Below are 22,424 nucleotides of genomic sequence, written 5' to 3'. Positions count from 1 at the left end.
CAAATTTTGATAGTCCCCAGATTGCAGATAGTGAGGATGGATACTGTCTACCATAATCTACTGAAATGGATCTAAATGCAGTGATGAGGTGGGGAACAGATTCTCATTGTCAAGGACTGTGAAGTGTCTAAGATTTTTACCTTAACTTGCAAACTAGCAGTTTAGCTTACCATACTGTTTTCTGTCAGAAGGCAAAAGACTGGGTCAGAAGCGAAGAACTTTATTACTAGTGGTACAGCATGCAACATGAGCTTCTTGTTTGTGTTGGTTCCACGTACTCCCATCCTCTAAGATGTGTAGTTGTCCAGGTAGATGTGCACAGTGGATTGGTGTTACAGCTGAAGAATCCCAAGCTTGGGAAACTCCAGGCTTTTAAAATGAGCTTCAAGCAAACCTCCTTGACCACTTCCCCAGAGGAAGACATTGCCTTTATTATATTAGATATTGAGCAAACCTACCCTCTGCTCAGAGGGAGCCACTATCTCTATCTTCTAAGGCTGCTCACTATACAAACATCCTTAAAAAGATAGTCAAGAGTAAGACAGTTCCTCTGCTCATAAGACAGGTGGAAACATGAGAGGCCCATGGAGAATTATGTTGCAACAGTTTGACCACATAGTTATATAGAGAACAGTCTAATACCCTAGATATTCAAAAAGCAAAGAGCTAAAAAATTGTTGTAGAATACATTCTAATTTTTTTAAGATAACAAGTTTCTTTGTAACCAAAGGATATGCAGATTTAACTGATAATAGTTTCATTTTGATGTGATGTTGGGTCAAAACTGTTTCCTTTTTTGTATTAAAATGCATATAATTTGGGGGTAGATGAAATGGGTGAAGGTGATCGAAAGGTACAAACTTTCAGTTATAAATAAGTCCTGGTCATGTAATGTACAGCATGGTGACTATAGTTAATAATATTGTATTATATATTTGAAAGTTACTAAGAGAGTAGATCTTGAGTTCTCATCACAAGAAAAAAAACTTGTAACTATGTGTGATGATAGGTGTTAACTAGACTTACTGTGGTGATTATTTCACAGTATATAAATTTATTGAATCATTCTGTTATATACCTGAAACTATTTTGTTTTACACAATTATATCTCATTAAAAAAATACTGCTGGGCTAGTATTTAGGGGTATCACATACCACAACACCCAAGCTCCACGTTGTAACTTAAGGCTAATTATGTCCAAATATAATCCATTTCTGTCATCCTATTCCCAACACTTTAGTTGACTAATTTTTTACCTTGTGTTATTTGTGACCACGGATGCTACAGAATTATAAATTCTTCTCTCAAGGAAGGGATCACCTCTTAATTTCATTAATTATTCCCTACTACCAAACACAGTGTTTTATTTGCAAAATAACTCAATAAACATTTGTTATTATGGATACAAAATATAAAATAATATTTACCTAACTTAGGACATACTAAAAATAAGAGCTTCAGAGTTCAGAATATTAATATGACCAGATTTTCCACAAGTAACAAGAATGCTCTAAGGCCGAAAACAGCTTTTAAAAACAGAATAAAAGCATAAATCTAAAATATTTTAAAAATGCATATAATTTGTTACACTGTATAGAAAGTTAATGGGTAGAGCCGTATGTTAATTTAAAAGTGATGCATTTAGGGTGTCATGTGATAATATATTTTCTAATGGAATGTTCAATGCAGTAAAAATTTGTGTGAAGTTAATAGTTTATTAACTTCTAAACCATACAACAGTGAGCATCCTTAAAGAATGAAGAAAAAGACGTGCATTAGCATTCTAAATTCAGGTAGTTCTGTAGACGAACAGGAATTAGAAGTGAAAATATTCCATTTGGGAGCATATTGTTGGTCAGTAGTTGAGCCCTGATGGTTATTCTGCAAAGATGTAATAGTTCACATGGATCTTTGTATCTTGTTGAAGGAATGTAGTCCAGCCAATTTGAAATAATTGGACGTCTTCCTAAACTTAGCTGCATCTAAAGAAAAGGGAAAAGGGAAATTATAAACATTTTAATTGTTTTATTTGAATTCACAAAATGTATCTTAAATTTATTTAACCCTTATAATATTTTTTCTAAAACGTTTTCACTTGAGGCAAGAATTTTTACTCCCATTTTATTCTCACAATCATATATAAGGTTTAATGTGTCTAAGGACACAAAACATTATTTCTTACAACAGTGAATCTGTATGTTTTTAATTTTAGACAGATCATACATACACTTATGGTTTATTAGCTTCTTCTGGAGTAGTGTTGCCAATTTGACCAGTTTGACTGGAATTATCTAGGAGATTTTAGAAAATATTAATGCTGAGGTTCTACTCCAGAATTTCTGATTTAGTTAGTGTGGGTTGGGCACAGACAACATAAATCCTAAAAGTTCCACCAGGTGATTCCAACCATTGTAGAGTAAAACTACATACTGCTGAATCATGAGAAGACCTAACAAGAGGCCCATACACATGAAGATAACTTTTTACGTTTTAGTTAAGCTACCCTTTTAAAGATTTAGTTCTAGAAGCAAAATGTTATTAGGCTGATTTAGAAGTAAAAGACTTTGCTGTATTATAGAGGTACATCTCCAGAAGAACCTACACTCTACAGACTACATGACACTTTAACTTAAATGATATATAATTTTTCATTGTTCAGTAAACAATTATTTAAAGAATATCTCATGTATACTCAGCATTGACCTTGGTGCTTGGGATAATTGCTAGGCTACGCAAAATAGACATAGCCTCTGCAATCACAGAACTGTGGTCTAGAAGTAAAGATATCTAAATGTATATTTACATGTGGAAATGAAAAGCAGGGTTATTTAGAGTTCTTTAAGCTGGTTTTTATGCCATTTTTCACCTTATTGCTCAATGCTACTTCACTTATTAAGCTGAAATTGATTGGAATCCAGCTTTAACTTCTTTGCCACTTAGGTGATTTTGATCAACTCATTCTCTCCTAGTACTCTTCTATTTTGAGGGTACCTCAGCAATAGCATTCATGAACCTGGTTGAGAATCAATATGTCCTATAAAAATTGTGCAGGACTAACACTGGACAAGGACAAACAAATTACTAAAGAAGCAAAAACAATTTTTTTAACATTTTTATTGGAGTATAATTGCTTTACAATGGTGTGACAGTTTCTGCTGTATAACAAAGTGAATCAGCTATACGTATATGTACATCCCCCTTTCTCCTCCCTCTTGTGTCTCCCTCCCACCCTCCCTATCCCACCCCTCTAGGCGGTCACAAAGCACCAAGCTGGTCTCCCTGTGCTATGTGGCTGCTTCCCACTAGCTATCTATTTTACATTTGGTAGTTTATATATGTCCATGCCACTCTCTCACTTCGTCCCAGCTTACCCTTCCCCCTCCTCGTGTCCTCAAGTCCATTCTCTATGTCTGCATCTTTATTCCTGTCCTGCCCCTAGGTTCTTCAGAACCATTACTTTTTTTTTCAGATTCCATATATATGTGTTAGCATACGGTATTTGTTTTTCTCTTTCTGACTTACTTCACTCTATATGACAGTCTCTAGGTCCATCCACCTCACTACAAATAACTCAATTTCTTTTCTTTTTATGGCTGAGTAATATTCCATTGTATATATAAAGAAGCAAAAAAATTATTTTTTATTTTTTTGTTTTAAAAATTAGTTGCCAAGGACTTCTCTGGTGGTCCAGTGGTTAAGAGTCCATGCTTCCAGTACAGGTGGCGTGGGTTCAATCCCTGGTCAGCGAACTAAACTAAGATTCCACATGCCATGTGGTACAGCCATAAAAACAAAAACAAAAAATAGCAACAAAAATTGGTGCCAGGGCTTCCCTCGTGGCACAGTGGTTAAGAATCTGCCTGCCAATGCAGGGGACACAGTTTCGAGCCCTGGTCCGGGAAGATCCCACATGCCGCAGAGCAGCTAAGCCCGTGTGCCACAACTACTGAGCCTGTGCTGTAGAGCCTGTGAGTCACAACTACAGAGCCCATGAGCCGCAATTACTGAAGCCCACATGCCCAGAGCCCATGCTGCACAACAAGAGAAGCCACCGCAATGAGAAGTCCGCAGACCACAACCAAGAGTAGCCCCCGCTCGCCACAACTAGAGAAAGCCCATGCACAGCAACGAAGACCCAATGCAGACAAAAATAGATAAATAAAATAAATTTTTTAAAAAAATGCTTAAAAAGAAATTTGGTTGCCAAAATAATTTGACGAATTTGCTGTCCTTACAATTGGCCCAGGCATGGTTGATTGATATGCATTGTTAAAGCTTAAAAAACTTAAAGACCCAACAGAACTATATTTCTTAGGAGTTTATTTCTGAAGTCACACCTTTAAAGATAAGGGGAACTGCTAGATTCCTTGGTACTTTGGTTTAAATTTATAGGGGTAGCTTTCTTTACCTTATGCAGACTTATTTCTTTTTTTTAAATTAATTTTTATTGGAGTATAGTTGCTTTACAATGTTGTGTTAGCTTCTACTGCACAGCAAAATGAAACAGTTATACATATACATATATCCCCTCCATTTAGGACACTACAGTGCATTAAGTAGAGTTCCCTGTGCTGTACAGTATGTTCCCATCAGTTGTCTATCTTAGACTTATTTCTTGATACTAATAGACATGATACAATTTGATGCTGAAACTTGCAGTTCATTTTGACAGGATAAATATGCCCTTCATGTGGTTGATTTTTTTTTTAAACCTTATCAAGGAGAAACTTCACATTTCTGAGGGATAGATATTTTCAATTGAGCAAATATTTAAAGCCTTTATATTTTCATGCTTAAAATTGTTCAGGAATTTTGAAAAGGAAAATATGTTTCTTGATATGTGATTATAGTGGGGAGAAATGTAACTTTCATTTTACAATATTCTATTGGAAAAGAAGTCTGTTAAAAGTTTAATTTGTTCTGTTTTGTTTTTGTTTTTAAATTTATTTATTTTTGCCTGTGTTGGGTCTTCGTTGCTGCGCGTGGGCTTTCTCTAGTTGCGGTGAGTGGGGGCTACTCTTCGTTGCAGTACATGGGCTTCTCATCGTGGTGGCTACTCTTGTTTCGGAGCATGGGCTCTAGGCTCGTGGGCTCAGTAGTTGCGGCTCGCAGGCTCAGTAGTTGTGCACAGGCTTAGTTGCTCCACGGCATGTGGGATCTTCCCGGACCAGGGCTCAAACCCGTGTCCCCTGCATTGGCAGGCAGATTCTTAACCACTGAGCCACCAGGGAAGCCCTGTTCTGTTTTTGAGACATAGAAATCCTAATAAACAGGTTATTATGTAATTAGAATATAATAATAACATACATCTACTTAATAACTACTAAAATAAACTATACTAACTTTAAAAAAATTATTTCATATTTAGAAGACATAAAATTATGAAATAAAAGAGCTAATGCTCAAGATAATTAGAATTTTGCCTATTTTTAATTTATAAGCATATACTCAGTGATTCACTGGATTGATAGATGAAAAATTAACTTTATTCTTGCCTCACAATTTTATCTTAAAATTGATCAATATTTGAGGCCACACCCAAAGTACAGTATTTTGCTTACCTCTATTTCCCTGGTTGAAATGACAGAAAGCACTCTGGAACAAAGCACTAAACATGTTTTGGCATCTTCCTGGATGTCTACCAGTTCATGATCAACCATTATTCTCACTCTTGAGGGGTAGAGCAATATTGTTAACACAATGTTGATAGGGTTTTTTTCTCTTTCTATGATTCCATATTGCAGGAGTATTTTTAAGATATTGGATTGTCTCATCTGAGCTACGTAAAGTAGAGGTGTGATTCCACTTAATGGGCTTGGACAGTATACTGGTGTGAAAGTTCTGTGAATCAGACAAACAAGAAAAACCTCATTGAATATAGAATTAAGAAATGTGGTAAAAACTTTGTCTTAACAGTAAAGGGAAAATAATAGTATTATATTAAATAGTAGATATCTTAAATAACATTAATGTAACTTCTCCTTTATATATAGTATGTCTTAAAAAGAGTTTTCCACTCCAAATCTAGGCCAACCTGAAGGTCAAAAAGTAAGAAAACTGTACTACACACTTAAATCCCGTTTACACTTGTAAAAACAAACAAACAAAAAGATTTACAATGTATGGAAAGTGTTTAGTTTTAGTAATAGCAATTCTGTTTCTCATTTGAGAAATCCATAGTGATTGGAACTAATATTATGAAACTGATATAGCTCTGGAAAATCTAAAATGGAAAAGAGGGACAGACTTTTTTATTTCGCTTTATTAATAGAACAGAATTCTGTGACCCTTTTGTTTTTGTTGTTCTTGATCATGTATCAGGCTTGAGATTGAATTGAGTTTGAAAATTAGACTGAAAAGGAATAAGTTCAACTACCTTAATTCTATTTTTTCACTTTAATAAAATCAGAGTTGGTATTTTCAGGTTGAAGAAATGTAAATTATGATGAGGGTCATATCAGGTCCCTCAAGGATAGAATTTAATTTGCCTTCTTCAGTAGAGTTTTGAGAGTTCTCTGAAATCTTGTTTTTCCTGGAGTGCTATATGATGACTGGACTTGAAAATTTCTCCTCCCTTATGACAGAAATGAAAATGTTATTTTTTTCTAATTGTATATAGTTCTTGCAATTGTTTCATTTAATAGACATTTATGTTTGCTATTGAATTGGTTACTATATGTAGATAGGACATGGTAGAATCAGCCACAGGGAATTTTGTATTAATTATCAAGCTTTGATTTGGCCAAGTAGACATGGTTTTTAGGACTAAAGGTCCTTGTCTCTGGAATTCTCTTGATTGATCTAATAAAATACTAATATATTCTGCAGAACAGCATACAAACTATAAATATTAGTTTCGGACAATTATGCCTAGCAAGAAAAGCATTATTCAAAAAGAACTTTAAGATTTCAAATAATTAAGATGGAAGGCAACATGGTATAGTGTTAAAAACAATAGAGATTTAAAGGTTCTAGATTCTAGGTTTTAGTTCTCCTAACTAATAAGTCAGCTTCTTTGAGTCTCCATTTCCTCATGCATTTATGTATTCATTTGCTCATCCATTCATTAACTAATTTATTTAACACTGGCTTGTCCAGAGCGTACTGAGTACTAGATATGCAAAGATGAAAGATGTAGTCCTTGATCTCAAGATGCTTATTATAGTCTAGTAAGGGAAACAAACAAGTAATTCAATAAATACAGTACAAGGTGATAATTGCTACGATAGAAACATGCTTGGGGAACTATAGAAACACCAAGGAGAGACACCTAACTCTATCTGGGTTAGTCATTGCCTGTAGGTTATCCTGGATCTAAGACTTGAAGGTCATATTGTGGCAATAAAAAGATTGGAAAGAATGTTTCATTTACAAACATAAACCAACACTGGAATATTGTTATGCAAGAACTAGCTATATAAAATACATCTTTTGTATTAGATAAGTTCTCTGGTTGAAGTGTATTTGGGGTCCTAGAGACCTCCCATATGGTGATTCTCTTGTCAAGAGCTCCAAAAAGTACAGTTTGAAAATTACTAGACCAACTAGTTTATCTCCAAAGCTTCACTGAGCTCTGAAATGCCAAGATTTTGTGATTAAAAAAAAATAGTGTGGTGCAGTGCAGAATAGTGTTTTAGAAATTAAGAAGTGGGATTTTTGTCATCACTCTACCAGTGGCACTATATATATCCTTCTAACTCTGTATAAAGTATATATACACTCTCTCCTAGAGTCATCTCCAGATCAATATTGTCCTGAACATCTCATCTTTTTCACAAATACTTCCAACACATATCCAAAATTGAACTTCTAAACTACTTCTACATTCCCTCTCCTGATTGTTGGTATTCATTTTCCCAAACCACCACTGCATTCAACTCTTTTACATTTCTTTGATTTGTATATGTTCTTCCCTTCCATTTTCAATTCTGGGACAAGTCTTGCTCATCGTATAAGACCCTGTCTAATAAACTCTATGGCACTTTGTACATAGCTCCATTAAGCTCTTATCATTTTGGACAACTTGCTTAATGTCTCTAATCTTTCATTTTCTTATGTTCAAAATCAATGCGTGGGCAAGATAAACTATAAAATTTTAAGTTCTACAGGGCAATACTCTTTGTCTGTTTAATATACTTTTATATCCCTAAATGCCTAGAACAATGCTTGGCCCATAGTACATACTCAAATATATGTTAATTGATTTTTTTTTTACCATTATCCTGAAAATTATTATTTTAAAGTTATTCTGTAGCTTTCGGGCCTAGTCAGAATTTTAGTGAAGAGCAATCATTTAACATTTTCAAAAGCAGTCTAATTTATTCATCTTGCTAACTCTTAAGAAGATATTTGCCTTAAGAGACTTATAAGTATGGGAATTCACGGGACTTAGGGGACAAAAAATACTGTAAGTGGCCCTTGTTAAGATTTAGAGATATTAGTTGATTTTAAGATATTAAGATTGACATTACTGTAGAAGATATTTTGGACCAAAAATGTTGAAAACATAATTAAAACTCAAATAGGTTTAAAATGAGATTCAAAAGTCTAGTCTGTACCCAAATGACATATAATTAATCCTCATGTTTAAAGATCATGTTATTGTAAACCAAAATTTGCTTAATCTGTCCTGACAGTTAATTATTACAGTACTTATATGGATGGAATGAGGCAAGCAAAGCAAGAATCAATTTTTAAATGTGAGGTTAATGAACTGAACCCTCTGTATCTGAAAACCTGTCATATATGCACTTATGAAATGGGACATAATATTTCCATATAGACATGCAGGGAATGATTCTGTTTTGTAGCTATAATAATTATTTCTAAAAATTTTCCTAGCATTTCTCTTCTGGTTTCCAGCTGCCAATTTAATAGACCTTTCTTCATAATAATTTTATCTTTGATATTTGACAGTTGACTTTCTTGGGATGTTTTCCCATGACTCCGTGGGACCATTCTCTTCAAGTTATGCATCTACCTCTTTGACTATTCATTCTCAACCCTCTTTCACTGATTCCTCTTCCTCTGCCCTCAACATCTAGGTAAAGTAGATGTGGCGTTTTGACTAATTTTCATCTGATTAATTGTTCTCAGGCAATTTCATCTATGACCATAACATGATAACTACTGTCTGTTAATTTATTCACCAAATACTTACTGAATGCATACTGTATGCCAGGCACCCTTTTGGGTACTTGGGATATATGAGTGAACAAAACAAAGATGCCGCTTCTTGCTAATATAGTAGTGAAGGATAACAGACAATATATAGCAGAAGGAACATAGCAAACAAGCCAATTTCATAATATGTTAGAAGGTTTGATAAGTATTCTGGGAAAAAGAAAAAGTAGTGCAGGATAAGAAGTATGGAAGTGCTGGGAAGGTGCAGTGAGGGCATTTCTCAATTTTATTTTATTTTTTTAATTTAAATGCAGTTGACATGCAATATTATATTGGTTTCAGGTGTATAACATAGTGGTTTGATATTTATACACAATATGAATTGATCACCACAATAATCTATCACCGTACAAAGTTATTACAATATTATTGACTATATTCCCTATGCTGTAAATTACATTCCCATGACCTATTTATTTTATAACTAGAAGTTTGTACCTCTTAATCTCCTTCACCTATTTTTCCCAATTCCATACTACCCCTGCCGTGAAACCAACAGTTTGTATCTATGAGTCGGTTTCCTTTTTGTTTTTTGTTTTGTTTTTTAGATTCCACATGTAAGTGAAATCATACAGTATTAGTTTTTCTCTGTCTGACTTATTTCACTTAGCATAATACCCTCTAAATCTGTCCATGTTGTCACAAATAGCAAGATTTTATTCTTTTGTATGGCTGAGTAATAATACATTGTATATATGTATATATGCACAGACACCACTTCTTTATCCATTCATCTATTGATGGACACTTAGGTTGTTTCCATATCTTGGCTATTGTAAATAATGCTGCAAGGAACATAGGGGTGCATATATCTTTTTTAATTAGTATTTTCATTTTCTTCACATAAATACCCAGAAGTAGAATTGCTGGATCATATGGTAACTCTATTTTTAATTTTTTTGAGGAAACTACATACTATTTTCCATAGTCGCTGCACCAATTTACATTCCCACCAACAGTGCACAAGGGTTCCCTTTTCTCTATATCTTCACTAACACCTATTGGTGGTCTTTTTGATAATACGTGTTCTGACAGGGGAAGGTGATATCTCATTGTGGTTTTATAAATTTAGTTATTTATTTATTTATCTATTTATGGCTGAGTTGGGTCTTTGTTGCTGCACATGGGCTTTCTCTAGTTGTGGTGAGCGGGGGCTACTCTTGGTTGTGGTGCACAGGCTTCTCATTGCAGTGGCTTCTCTTGTTGTGGAGTGCAGGCTCTAGGCATGCGGGCTTCAGTAGTTGTGGCACACATGCTCAGTAGTTGTGGCTTGTGAGCTCTAGAGTGCAGGCTCAGTAGTTGTGGTGCAGGGGCTTAGTTGCTCCACGGCATGTGGGACCTTCCCGGACCAGGGCTCAAACCCATGTCCCTTGCATTGGCAGGTGGATTCTCAACTGCTGCGCCACCAGGGAAGCCCCCTCAATATGGTTTTAATTTGCAGTTCTCTGGTGATTAGTGATGTTGAGCATCTTTTCACATATCTATAGGCCATCTGTATGCCTTCCTTGGAAAAAAAATACCTATTCAGGTCCCCTGCACCTCTTTAAATTTGATTTTTATAATATTGAGTTGTATGAGTTCTTTATATGTTTTAGATTTTTTTTTTTTTTTTTTTTCAGTATGCAGGCCTCCCACTGTTGTGGCCTCTCCCGTTGTGGAGCACAGGCTCCGGACACACAGGCTCAGCAACCATGGCTCATGGGCCCAGCCACTCCACGGCATGTGGGATCTTCCCGGACCGGGACACGAACCCGCGTCCCCTGCATTGGCAGGCGGACTCTCAACCACTTGCGCCACCAGGGAAGCCCTATATGTTTTAGATATTAACCACTGGTTGGATATATTGTTTGCACATAACTCTCCCCACTCAATAGGTTGCCTTTTCATTTTTTTGATGGTTTCCTTTGCTATCCAAAAGCTTTTTAGTTTGATGTAGTCCCATTCGTTTAGTTTTGCTTTTGTTGCCCTTGCCTGAGGATACATATCCAAAAAAATATTGCAAAGACTGATGTAAAATTGCATACTGCCTATGTTTTCATCTAGAAGTTTTATGGTTTCAGGTCTTATATTTAGATCTGTAACCATTTTGAGTGTATTTTTGTATATGGTGTAAGAAAGTGGTCCAGGTTGATTCTCTTGTGTGTAGCTGTCCAGTTTTCCCAACACCATTTATTGAAGATGTTGTTTTTTCCCCATTGTATATTCTTGCCTCCTTTGTTATAGATTGATTGACCATATAAGCATGGGTTTATTTTTGGACTGTCTATTCTGTTCCATTGATCTATGTGTCTGTTTTTGTGCCAGTACTATACACTTTTGATGACTATAGCTTTGTAGTATAGCTTGAAATCAGGGAGCATAATACCTCCAGCTTTGTTCTTCTTTATAAAGGTTGCTTTGGCTGTTCATGGTCTTTCAAGATTCCATACAAATTTTAGGATTATTGGTTTCAGTTTCATGAAAAATACCATTGTTATTCTGATAGGGATTGCATTGAATCTGTAGATTGCTTTGCGTAATTTGGACATTTTAACTGTTAATTCTTTGAATCCATGAGCATGGTATATCTTTCCATTTATTTCATCAATATCTTCAATTTCTTTCATCAATATCTTATAGTGGTTTTTGTGGTAAGTTTATTTATTTTGGCTGCATTGGGTCTTTGTTGCTGTACACAGGCTTTCTCTAGTTGCAGCAAGAGGGAGCTACTCTTCGTTGCAGTGTGCAGACTTCTCATTGCAGTGGCTTCTCTTGTTGCGGAGCATGGGCTCTAGGTGCTCGGGCTTCAGTAGTTGTGGCTCGCGGGCTCAGTAGTTGTGACTCGCAGGCTCAGTAGTTGTGGCGCACAGGCTTAGTTGCTCCGCAGCATGCGGGATCTTCCCAGACCAGGGCTCAAACCTGTGTCCCCTGCATTGGCAGGCGGATTCTTAACCACTGCACCACCAGGGAAGTCCCAATATCTTATAGTTTTCAGAGTACAGGTCTTTCACCTCCTTGGTTAAATTTATTGCGAGATGTTTTATTCTTTTGATACAATTATAGATGGGATTGTTTTCTTAATTTCTCTTTCTGATAGTTGGTAACATTTAGAAATGCAATAGATTTCTTTATTGATTTTGTATCCTGCAACTTTACTAGATTTGTTTATTAGTTCTAATAAATTTTTTGTGGACTCTTTAGGGTTTTCTCTATATAGTATCATGTCATCTGCAAATACTGACGGTTTTACTTTTTTCTTTCCAATTTTTCCAATTTTGTCTCTTTTTCTTGTTTGATTTGCTGTGGCTAGGACTTCCAATACTATGTTGAATAAAAGTGGTGATAGTGGGCATCCTTTTCTTGTTCCTGATCTTAGAGGAAAAGCTTGCAGGTTTTCAACTGAATAATATGTTAACAATGAGTTTATCATATATAGCCTTTATTATGTTGAGGTATGTTCCCTCTATACCCACTTTGTTGAGAGTTTATATCATAAATGGATGTTGAATTTTGTCAAATGTTTTTTCTGCCTCTATTGAGATAATTATATGGTGTTATTCTTTGTTTTATTAATGTGGTGTATCAGGTTGATTGATTTACACATATCGAACCATTCTTGCATCCCTGGAATAAATTCTACTTGATCATGGTATATATCCTTTTAATGTATTGTTGAATTTGGTTTGTTATTCTTTTGTTGAGGATGTTTGCATCGGTGTTCATCAGGTATATTGGCCTGTAATTTTATTTTATTTTATTATTTTTTTCAAAGTGCGTTTATCTGCTTTTGGTATCACGCTAATGTGGGCCTCATAGAATGAGTTTGGGAGCATTCCTTCCTTTTCAATTTTTTGGATGGTTTGAGAAGGATTAAGTCCTTTTTGAATGTTTGGTAGAATTCATGAAAGTGTCTGGTCCTAAACTTTTGGCATTTTCCAATTTTAAATAGGATTATAGGAGAGGGCTCTACTGAAATGTGACATTAGATAAAGAAGAAGGAGATGAAGAAGTTAGCCATTTGGACATTTAAGAACCCTAAGGCAGGAGAGTGTGCCTGGGGTGGTGGAGGAAGAGTAAGGGAGCCTGTGTGGCTAAAAGTGTGAAAAGGGTGAGGGATAGTAGGAAATGAGGACAGAGGTAATGGGATGTCACGTCGTGTAAAGCCTTGCAGATCACTGTAAGAACTTCATCTTTTACTCTAAATGGAATGGAAGAGCCACTGGAGATTTTGAGTAAAAAAAAGCAGCACGATCTCACCTTCATTGAGAATTTGTTATGGAATAGAAGGAGAGAAATCACTTAACTTAGGTGATAACAGTGGAGATGATCAAATTCTGTATATTGTTTAAAGGTAGACTCAACAGATGTCCTGACAGACTAAGATGTGCAATGTAAAAGAGAGACATCAAGGATGACACTACATAATAGCTACCTACTGCACATCTTTACCTGGATATCCCTTAGGCAATGCAAACACATGCATCCAAAACTGACTTTGTAGTCTCTTGTAATAATTTTGATAGATTTGTGGCATGACCATTGTGGTAAACTGAAATAGCCTCTCAATATGGCAAAAGGGATTTTGCAGATATAATTAGGATAAGGATCTTGAGGTGCGAGATTATCCAGGGGGGCCCAGTATAATCACAAGAGTCCTTATAAGAGATGTCAGAGAATGACAGAAGCAGAGCCAGTGAAGGAGATAGGACTACAGTGTTGGCTTTGAAGATGGAGGAAGAGACCATGAACCAAGGAATGTAGGCAGCTCTAGAAGCTGGCAAAGGCAGCTAGAGTATCTAGCTAGAGCCCTCTAAGGCTCTCCCTTAGAACCTCCAGAAGGAACCCACCCTGTGACATCTTGATTTTAGCCCTTGTAGCCTCATTTTGGACTCTGACCTTCAGAACTATAAAATAATAAATTTATATTATTTTAAGCCACTAAGTTTGTGGCAGCTTTGTTACAGCAGCAAAAGGAAGCTAATACAATCATCAACGAGTCTCAAAATTTAGAAATTTGAGGAGTAACTCTTCTCTTTCATTTCTACTTCTAATCACCTACTGTAATGCCTGGTTATTCTATTTAGTAATATCTCTTCTTTTCCCTATTGCTATTGTTTTTAGTTTAAGTCCTCATTATGATTTACCTAGGGATTGGGGGGGGGATGGTGGCAGAGCAGATTAGTTCTTCCCCCAAAACTATTATAAGTACACATGTAATCTTAGTTAGCACACTGGGCATGCTATGCAAATTCAGTTTCAAGCACCTCCTCTAACCACCTCCCTCTTTTCAATCAGATTGCTTCCTTCAACCCTTCCTCTACAGAAATTCTGGACCTGCCATTCTACCTGGAGTGTTTGAGCAGTCTACTAACTAGCCTCCCTAATTCTAGCTGCACCCTCCCTTACCACAGTCCAGTCTTCAAATGGGAGCTGATGAATCTTTTCATACATCAAGTCTGAAAAGACCTTCACTGATTGGGCATCACCCATGGTATAAATTTCAAATTCCTTGGTATGGCCTCCAAAGTCCTTCAAGGGCTCTCTTTTAGGCCTTATCTGTCACTATTACCTGATTTCCATCTCACTCTCTAGCAATTGCTGAATTGCCTGTAGTCACTGGATACAACGTGTTTGTATCTCTCTTGGCTTTAGTCAGCCTCTCTCTGCCTAGATTACATTTCTTCAAGGGAAAGACAGGCAAAACTCCTTTTTACATTTTAAAAATAAATTTAAGACATCACCTCTTCTAAAGTGCCTTCTCCGATACCAGCTCCTCCCCAATATTAACGATGTCCTCTGTTCTTTCTACCTCTATATGCTTCTATTTTTGAACTTATAGTATAATTATAATTTTTTATGGCTTATGTACTAGTCTGTGAGCTCTCCAAAATCAGGAAATACGTCTACTTTGTTTTTGTATCCTCAGCAAATAACACAGTGCCTGGTACTTAGGAAATGCTTAATAAATGATTATTGTTATTTTAACTGAATGATGTCATCTCTCTTTATCCACTTACAGTCTTCCATACTGTGGCATTTATTTTTGCAGGTTTATTGCAAAAATGAACAAACTTAAGTTCCTTTCTCTCATTAATTCTGTCTCTTCTCCTCCAGAGACCTATTTAGACACCTCATTATTGGATTAGCGAAATTATCAAACTGGAGTGTATACAGGGGAAGGTGACCAAAGAATGATGCTGCTATGGAAATAAAGAACAACAGATAATAGGAAACGTAAGGTATTTATTATGGGAACATAATAGCTATGTTCAAATATTTGAGAGGTTTTCATACAGGACAGAGAATGAGTAGACTTTGTATTCTATATCTCTGGGGGCAGAGTTGGAGAAATGGAGACAGAATTCAGTGCACTATGAGGAAGAAGAATCTAATAAAGCTGTATAAAAATTCATTTTTTCATCCAACACAATCTTCATTAACCACTTACTATGTATCTGCATAGTTCTAGACATGAGGATTCAAAGCTGAAGCAATAGTCAAAGTTCCTCCTTTCATGGAGCTTACTTTTAGCAAGAGTAGACAGTGGACAACAAATGTGTGGTTGGAATATAGTGTTCAAGGGGGAGAATGACATGAGATTAGAATTTGGGAGATTGGATTTGGGGACATATCATATGGGAGGTTTTTTTTTGTTTTTTTTTTTTAATTTTTGGCTGTGTTGGGTCTTTGTTGCTGCACGTGGGCTTTCTCTAGTTGCAGCGAGCCAGGGCTACTCCTCGTTAGGTGTGCGGGCCTCTCACTGCGGTGGCCTCTCCCGCTGCAGAGCATGGGCCCTAGGCGCATGGGCTTTGGTAGCTGTGGCCCATGGGCCCAGTTGCTCTGTAGCACGTGGGACCTTCCGGACCAGGACTCAAGCCCGTGTCCCCTGCATTGGCAGGTGGACTCTCAACCACTGCACCATCACAGAAGTCCCCATATGGGAGTTTTAAAAAATGGTTATTGAGTTTGAATTTTATTTCACCTGTAGTAGGAAAACTTTGGATGATTTTAAGCGTGGGTAGTATGGCCTATTTTACATTTTTATAAGGTCACTCAGGCTTCTGAGTCAAGAATGGATTGTAAGAGGGAAGAGTGGAAGCTGGAAGACTCTTTAGGAGTCCATTGGAGTTGTCTAGGCAAGAGACAATGGTGGCTTCACCTACGTTAGAAACTGAGAAGATGAAAAGTATAACTAATTGTTACATATTTTAGAGATTAAATAAAAAAGATTTGCTGATGTGTTGTGAAAGAAAGAGAAGAAGCAAACATAAATCCTAGATTTTTGGCCTGAGCAACAGAGGCCATTAATCAAGTACAGAATTCAGGGGAAGGAGCAAGTTGGCAGGTATAGTGTGAGTAAGATCAGTATTCTGTTTTGATTCTGTTAAATTTGAGATGCTCTGTGGAGATGCTGAACAGACAGCCTCATATAGGAGGAGTCTGGAGCTCAGAGGAGAGGTCATGGCTGGAGATAAAGATTTGGGAGTCATTGGCATATCGTAATATTTAAAGTCGTGGGACTGGGTAAAATCTTTGAGGGAAAATGAGTGGCTAGGAAAGAGAAGGGTCCCTGGCAAAGGAATGATTTACCTCAGGAAATAGTTAACTCACTACTACTAGAGTTGTTCAAGCAGAGACCAGATGAGCACCAACCAGAGATGCACTCTGGGAGTTGCTGCCCAGGAAGAGGGGTTAGGGGAGGTTTGCTAATGAATTGTTAGGTTCCATCTGAATTTAAAATTCTGTGAATCTGAAAGATCCTAAAGATATTGTGGTACTTAGAATTGGCCTGTAATGTGTTTTACCTTGTGGATGCATCTAAGTCAAAATCTGTTAATCTTCAAACAGTTTATTAAGACAGTTGTTAATGGCACTCTATCATGTCCCACCATATGTTTTTCTTTCATTTCCTTTCTTTCCTTTCAGTTTTCCCTTCTTGCCCCTCATTAATCTTTTTTTTAACTTATCCTCTCTTCCTTTGTTTTACTTCATTTTTCTTTCCCATGGGCCTGCCAGGGATACACATAGGTACTACTTAACCCAGCTAGTGACACTCAGTGTTAGAAGCTGCTGATCTCTGCTATAGTTACAAATATAATGGTCGTAAAACAACCAAAAAGTACTACTTGGAGTTTTATTTATTGATATTGAAGACTTCAGCTCTCAGTTTTTGTACTTGGGTTATCATTAAGGAAAGTAATCCAGTGGTTCTCCATCACCACAGTGACACACAATCAAGAAAACAACTCTGCTTCAGGCAGAATCTAAATTGGTTTAGTCTTAAACTGATCTTATCTGTCTTGTTTTTCATTGAATACATGGTTCTATCATCATGCCTAGTACAGTGCCTCATGCATAGTAAGGTGAATGAATGAATAAATGCACATCTGTTCTAATCAAATTAATACCTAAAACCAAAGACTAAATTGCAGTTAGTGCAAACTAAGTAACTTTAAAATCTGTATTACAGACTACAACGAGGTCATATTGGACATTTTATTCTAAGATCCTCAGTAGTATTCATTAGCTAGATTGACATGTTGAGACAATGTGAAAATTTGGTTCTATAGCAGATTGAATCGGGTATTTGACGTTCACTGTGTTCAATTCTGGAGAATTTGGAGTCAAATTTATAATGTTTAACATAAAAATAAGGAATTATTATGTTTAACAAGTATGACTAAGTGAATATGTGTGTATATCCTGAATTATACTTTGAAAGACAATTTAGATAGTATATAGATAAACATTCTCAGTATTCTCAAAAAGAAGAGGTCACAGTATTACAAAAAAACAATGTCTTTGACTAGTTACAGAAATCTAGGTTGTGTAACACTGCATTACCTTGAACACTTACATATAAGCTTTATAGAGCAAACCACTAGTAATTTATTGGTACATAATAATTTACATATAGGTAAAATTTTATTGAATAAATAATGAAGGAATGAACAAATGAATGAGCAATCAAGTCAGGATTCTTTATCCATATGTAGTCACTATGCATATACATTTTAGAAAAGAGAAGTAGTATATCCTCCTAAAGAGAAATTTTCTCCTTTTATGTTGAAAAAATATGAGATTATTACCTCCATATCAGTGCCAGGTTACAACTTCTGTCTTGAACATAGTCTTTTGCCCTCTTGAGGAGCAATTCCACAAAGTCAGGATTACCTTTTCTGGCGAAAACCCAGTACAGAATTGTATTCACACATATTTCAGTAAATTCAAGATTAAAATTTAGTTCAAAACAGTATCTTGATTTTTCCACAAATGCAATATAATCTGTGAGTAGTATGTCAAACTGATGCAAGTCTCCGTACCTCAGAATTTTTGCCAGTGTTCTGTAAATCCTGGGTTCATAACAGTGATATCCCCGCTGACCCAAAAACTGCAAGGATGGTCTTTTAACAATTTTGTCAATGAGATCGCAGAATATATTGCTTTGTGGACAAGAAGTCTTTCGACATAATTTAGAAGATTTACTCATTGCTACTTAAGGCAACGATATAGAAATAAAATCACAGGAAGTCATACTGTAATCCTTGAGTTACTCTACAAACAGGAATTGCTCTTTAAACTGTAGCCAGAAATAAATATCATGTGAAATATTACCATCAAGTACTGGATGACATCACAATAGATGGAGATCTGTCATCAGCATAGGTCAGAAATTTGGGATATTATATGTAACTGGTGACCTTTGAGAAAGACATATTGGACAGAAATGGCACATGGGAGAGCTATATAGTATTTATATATATATATAATATATATTGTATATTATATATAATATATATATAATAAGATATATTTTTAACTTTCTAAGAATTCAACTCAAGCTAATATGTATGTTTATCAAGTGCTAAAATTACAGTCTATACATTAGACAAAATAGTATTAATAATCAGACTGATTATTCTTTTTAGGCTATCATATAACAAAGAGGTAATGATAGAGTGAAAAAGTTCAAGTACTGTTGTTCTCATGTTCTGCATGAGGACTGCACGTTCTCACTTAATCTTCATAGGATATTTTCCCTATGTTATAGTTGAGGAAACTAAGGCTTAGATAGGTTAATAAACCTACCAATAGGCACTGTATTAATTCTCAGAGAGAAAAGATGTCATACAATATTAAACAAAATTTGGAAACTTTGTTTTAGAATTGTAAGTTTTGTAGAGATTATTCCTCTCTATATTAGGCAGAATATATACAGTGGGGTCATTAAAAGTACTTCAAGCTGGGGCTTCCCTGGTGGTGCAGTGGTTAAGAATCCGCCTGCCAATGCAGGGGACACAGTTTCAAGCCCTGGTCCGGGAAGATCCCACATGCCATGGAGCAACTAAGCCCATGCGCCACAACTACTGACCCTGCTCTCTAGAGCCTACGAGCCACAACTACTGAAGCCCACTTGCCTAAAGCCCGTGCTCTGCAATGAGAAGCCACCTCAATGAGAAGGCCACGCACTGCAATGAACAGTAGCCCCTGCTCACCGCAGCTAGAGAAAACCCACACACAGCAACAAAAACCCAATGCAGCCGAAAATTAATTAATTAATTAATTTTTAGAAAAGTACTTCAAGCTTATTATGGCATCCTTGTCTCAGTAAAATAAAGCAGAAATATTGTTTTATCATTATTTTGTAGTTAATGCTTCAGCCAACTTTCTGTTAAATTTAACAACCTTGAGTGTATTTATTAGCAATTTTAAAGGTATTTAAGTATTTTCTTTTTCCTTTTGCATATTTTTCTTTACATAATATGAATGATGTCTCTTTAGTAAAGGGAAGTTATAACTTTAGGTTTACTGTAATATACTTCCAGTAATATTGTATTTTATAAAATCCAAACTCTCTTTTAGCATAAAAACCTAATAAATACTGCCATCTTTGTAAAAACTAAGAATTCTGTTGTTTTCCTCTACTTTCTTTTTCTTCTTTTCCCTAATTCAAAAAATACATTTTTAATTGAACTATTTTTATTGATTTCTTAATAATACCAAATATAAAGGTTGTAAAAAATTGAAACATAATAGAACCAGTGAAAATCCCTCCTTAAGATAAACACATTAGTTCTAAGCATAGGCCATGCCCACCGCCCAAACCCCACCCCTGCTTAGGCCCCACCCTCCACAGCCAAGGACTTTCCACCTATTTTTTTTTTTTTCTTCTACTCCTCTGTTTAACTACTGTGGTTCTGTTTTACCTTCTGGTTGTTGTTTCATCTATATTTTTATTTTTGTATTCTTTCTAACATATCTGTTAGTTTCCTAGTCTAATTTTATTTCTTTACTTTGTTATTGTTCTCCTTTTTTTTTTTTTTTTTTTGCCGCCCTGCACAGCTTGCAGGATCTAGGTTCATGAACCAGGGGTCAGGCTGAAGCTCCTGTGATGGGAGCTCCGAGTCCGAACCACTGGACTAACAGAGAACCTCAGACCCCAGGGAATATTCATTGGAGTGAGGTCTCCTGGAGGTCTTCATCTCAGCACCAAGACCCAGCTCTACCCAATAGCCTACAAGCCCCACTGTTGGAAGCCTCAGGCCAAACAACCAGTAAGACAGGAACACAGTCCCACTCATCAAAAAAAAAAGGGGGGGGTGACAAAAACATATCTCACAGATGAAGGAGCAAGGTAAAATCCTACAAGACCAAATAAATGAAGGCGAAATAGGCAATCTACCTGAAAAATAATTCAGAGTAATGATAGTAGAGATGATCCAAAGTCTCAGAAATAGAATGGCGGCATGGATTGAGACAATACAAGAAATGTTTAACAAAGATCTAGAAAAACTAAAGAAAAAACAGAGATGAACAACACAATAACTGAAATGAAAACTACACTAGAAGGAAACAATAACAGAATAACTGAGGCAGGAGAATGAATAAGTGAGCTATAAGATGAAATGGTGGAAATAACTGCCGAGAAGCAGAATAAAGAAAAAAGAATGAAGATAATTGAAGACAATCTCAGAGACATCTGGGCAACACTAAACACACCAACATTCAAAGTATAGGGTCCCTGAAGAAGAAGAGAAAAAGAAATGGTCTGAGAAAATATTTGAAGAGATTATAGTGTAAAACTTCCCCAACATGGGAAAGAAAAGAGTCACCCAAGTCCAGGGAGCCCATAGAGTCCCATACAGGATAAACCCTAGGAGAAACATCCATGATACATATTAATCAAACTAACAAAAATTAAATTCAAAGAAAAAAATATAAAAGCATTAAGGGAAAAACAAAAAATAACATATAAAGGAATTCCCATAACGTTATCAGCTGATTTTTCAGCAGAAACTGCAGGCCAGAAGGGAGTGGCAGTATATACTTAAAGTGATGAAAGAGAAAAACCTACAACCAAGATTACTGTACCCAGCAAGTATCTAATTTGATTTGAGAAATCAAAGGCTTTTCAGAGAAGCAAAAGCTAAGAGAATTAAGCACCACCAAAGCAGCTTTACAACAAATGCTAAAGAAACTTATTCTAGGTGGTAAACACAAGAGATGAAAAAGACCCACAAAAACAAACCCAAAACAATTAAGAAAGTGGTGATAGGAACATACATCTCGATAATAACCTTGAATATAAATGGATTAAATGTCCCAAGCAAAAGACACAGGCTCGCTGAATGAATACAAAAACATGACCCATATATATGCTGTCTACAAGAGACCCACTTCAGACCTAGGGACACATACAGACTGAAAGTGAAGGGATGGAAAAAGATATTCCATGCAAATGGAAATCAAAAGAAAGCTGGAATAGCAATACTCGTATCAGATAAAATAGACTTTAAAATAAAGACTCTTACAACAGATAAGGAAGGACGCTACATAATGATCAAGGGATCAATCCAAGAAGAAGATACAACAATTGTAAGTATTTACCCACCCAACATAGGAGCACCTAAATACATAAGGCAAATGCTAACAATCATGAAAGGGGAAATCGGCAGTAACACAATAATAGTAGGGGACTTGAACACCCCACTTACACCAATGGACAGATCATCCAAACAGAAAATCAATAAGGAAACACAAGCTTTAAGTGGCACAATAGGCCAGATAGATTTAACTGGTATTTATAGAGCATTCCACCTGAAAGTGGCAGAATACACTTTCTTCTCAAGTGCACATGGAACATTCTCCAGGATAGATCACATCTTGGGTCACAAATCAAGCCTCAGAAAATTTAAGAAAATTGCAATCATATCAAGCATCTTTTCTGACCACAACGCTGTGAGATTGGAAATCAGTTACA

The 22,424-nt window shown here is 36.1% G+C and overlaps 1 protein-coding gene across 1 annotated transcript; it reads right to left on the bottom strand.

The window, feature by feature from the left end:
- Nucleotides 1–1,702: 1,702 nt before the first annotated feature.
- Nucleotides 1,703–18,653, bottom strand: ASB17 (ankyrin repeat and SOCS box containing 17). Its single transcript, XM_004279957.2, has 3 exons — nucleotides 18,253–18,653; nucleotides 5,563–5,842; nucleotides 1,703–1,983 (listed from the first exon to the last, which is right to left on the bottom strand). Exons 1-3 carry the CDS (start codon nucleotides 18,651–18,653, stop codon nucleotides 1,777–1,779), a joined length of 888 nt encoding a protein of 295 aa, XP_004280005.1. The 3' UTR covers nucleotides 1,703–1,776.
- Nucleotides 18,654–22,424: the final 3,771 nt, after the last annotated feature.

Source organism: Orcinus orca, chromosome 1, assembly GCF_937001465.1.
Source record: "Orcinus orca chromosome 1, mOrcOrc1.1, whole genome shotgun sequence".
In the NCBI taxonomy this organism is placed as follows: Eukaryota; Metazoa; Chordata; class Mammalia; order Artiodactyla; family Delphinidae; genus Orcinus; species Orcinus orca.
This window is presented reverse-complemented; position numbering and strand designations above follow the sequence as displayed.

Coding starts and splice junctions, on each gene's coding strand:
- ASB17 (XM_004279957.2), bottom strand. CDS start 18,653: ATGAGTAAATCTTCTAAATTATGTCGAAAGACTTCTTGTCCACAAAGC. Junction 5,843..18,252: donor AACCTGGCACTGATATGGAG/GTAATAATCTCA, acceptor TCTGATTCACAG/AACTTTCACACCAGTATACT. Junction 1,984..5,562: donor TTTCAACCAGGGAAATAGAG/GTAAGCAAAATA, acceptor CCTTTTCTTTAG/ATGCAGCTAAGTTTAGGAAG.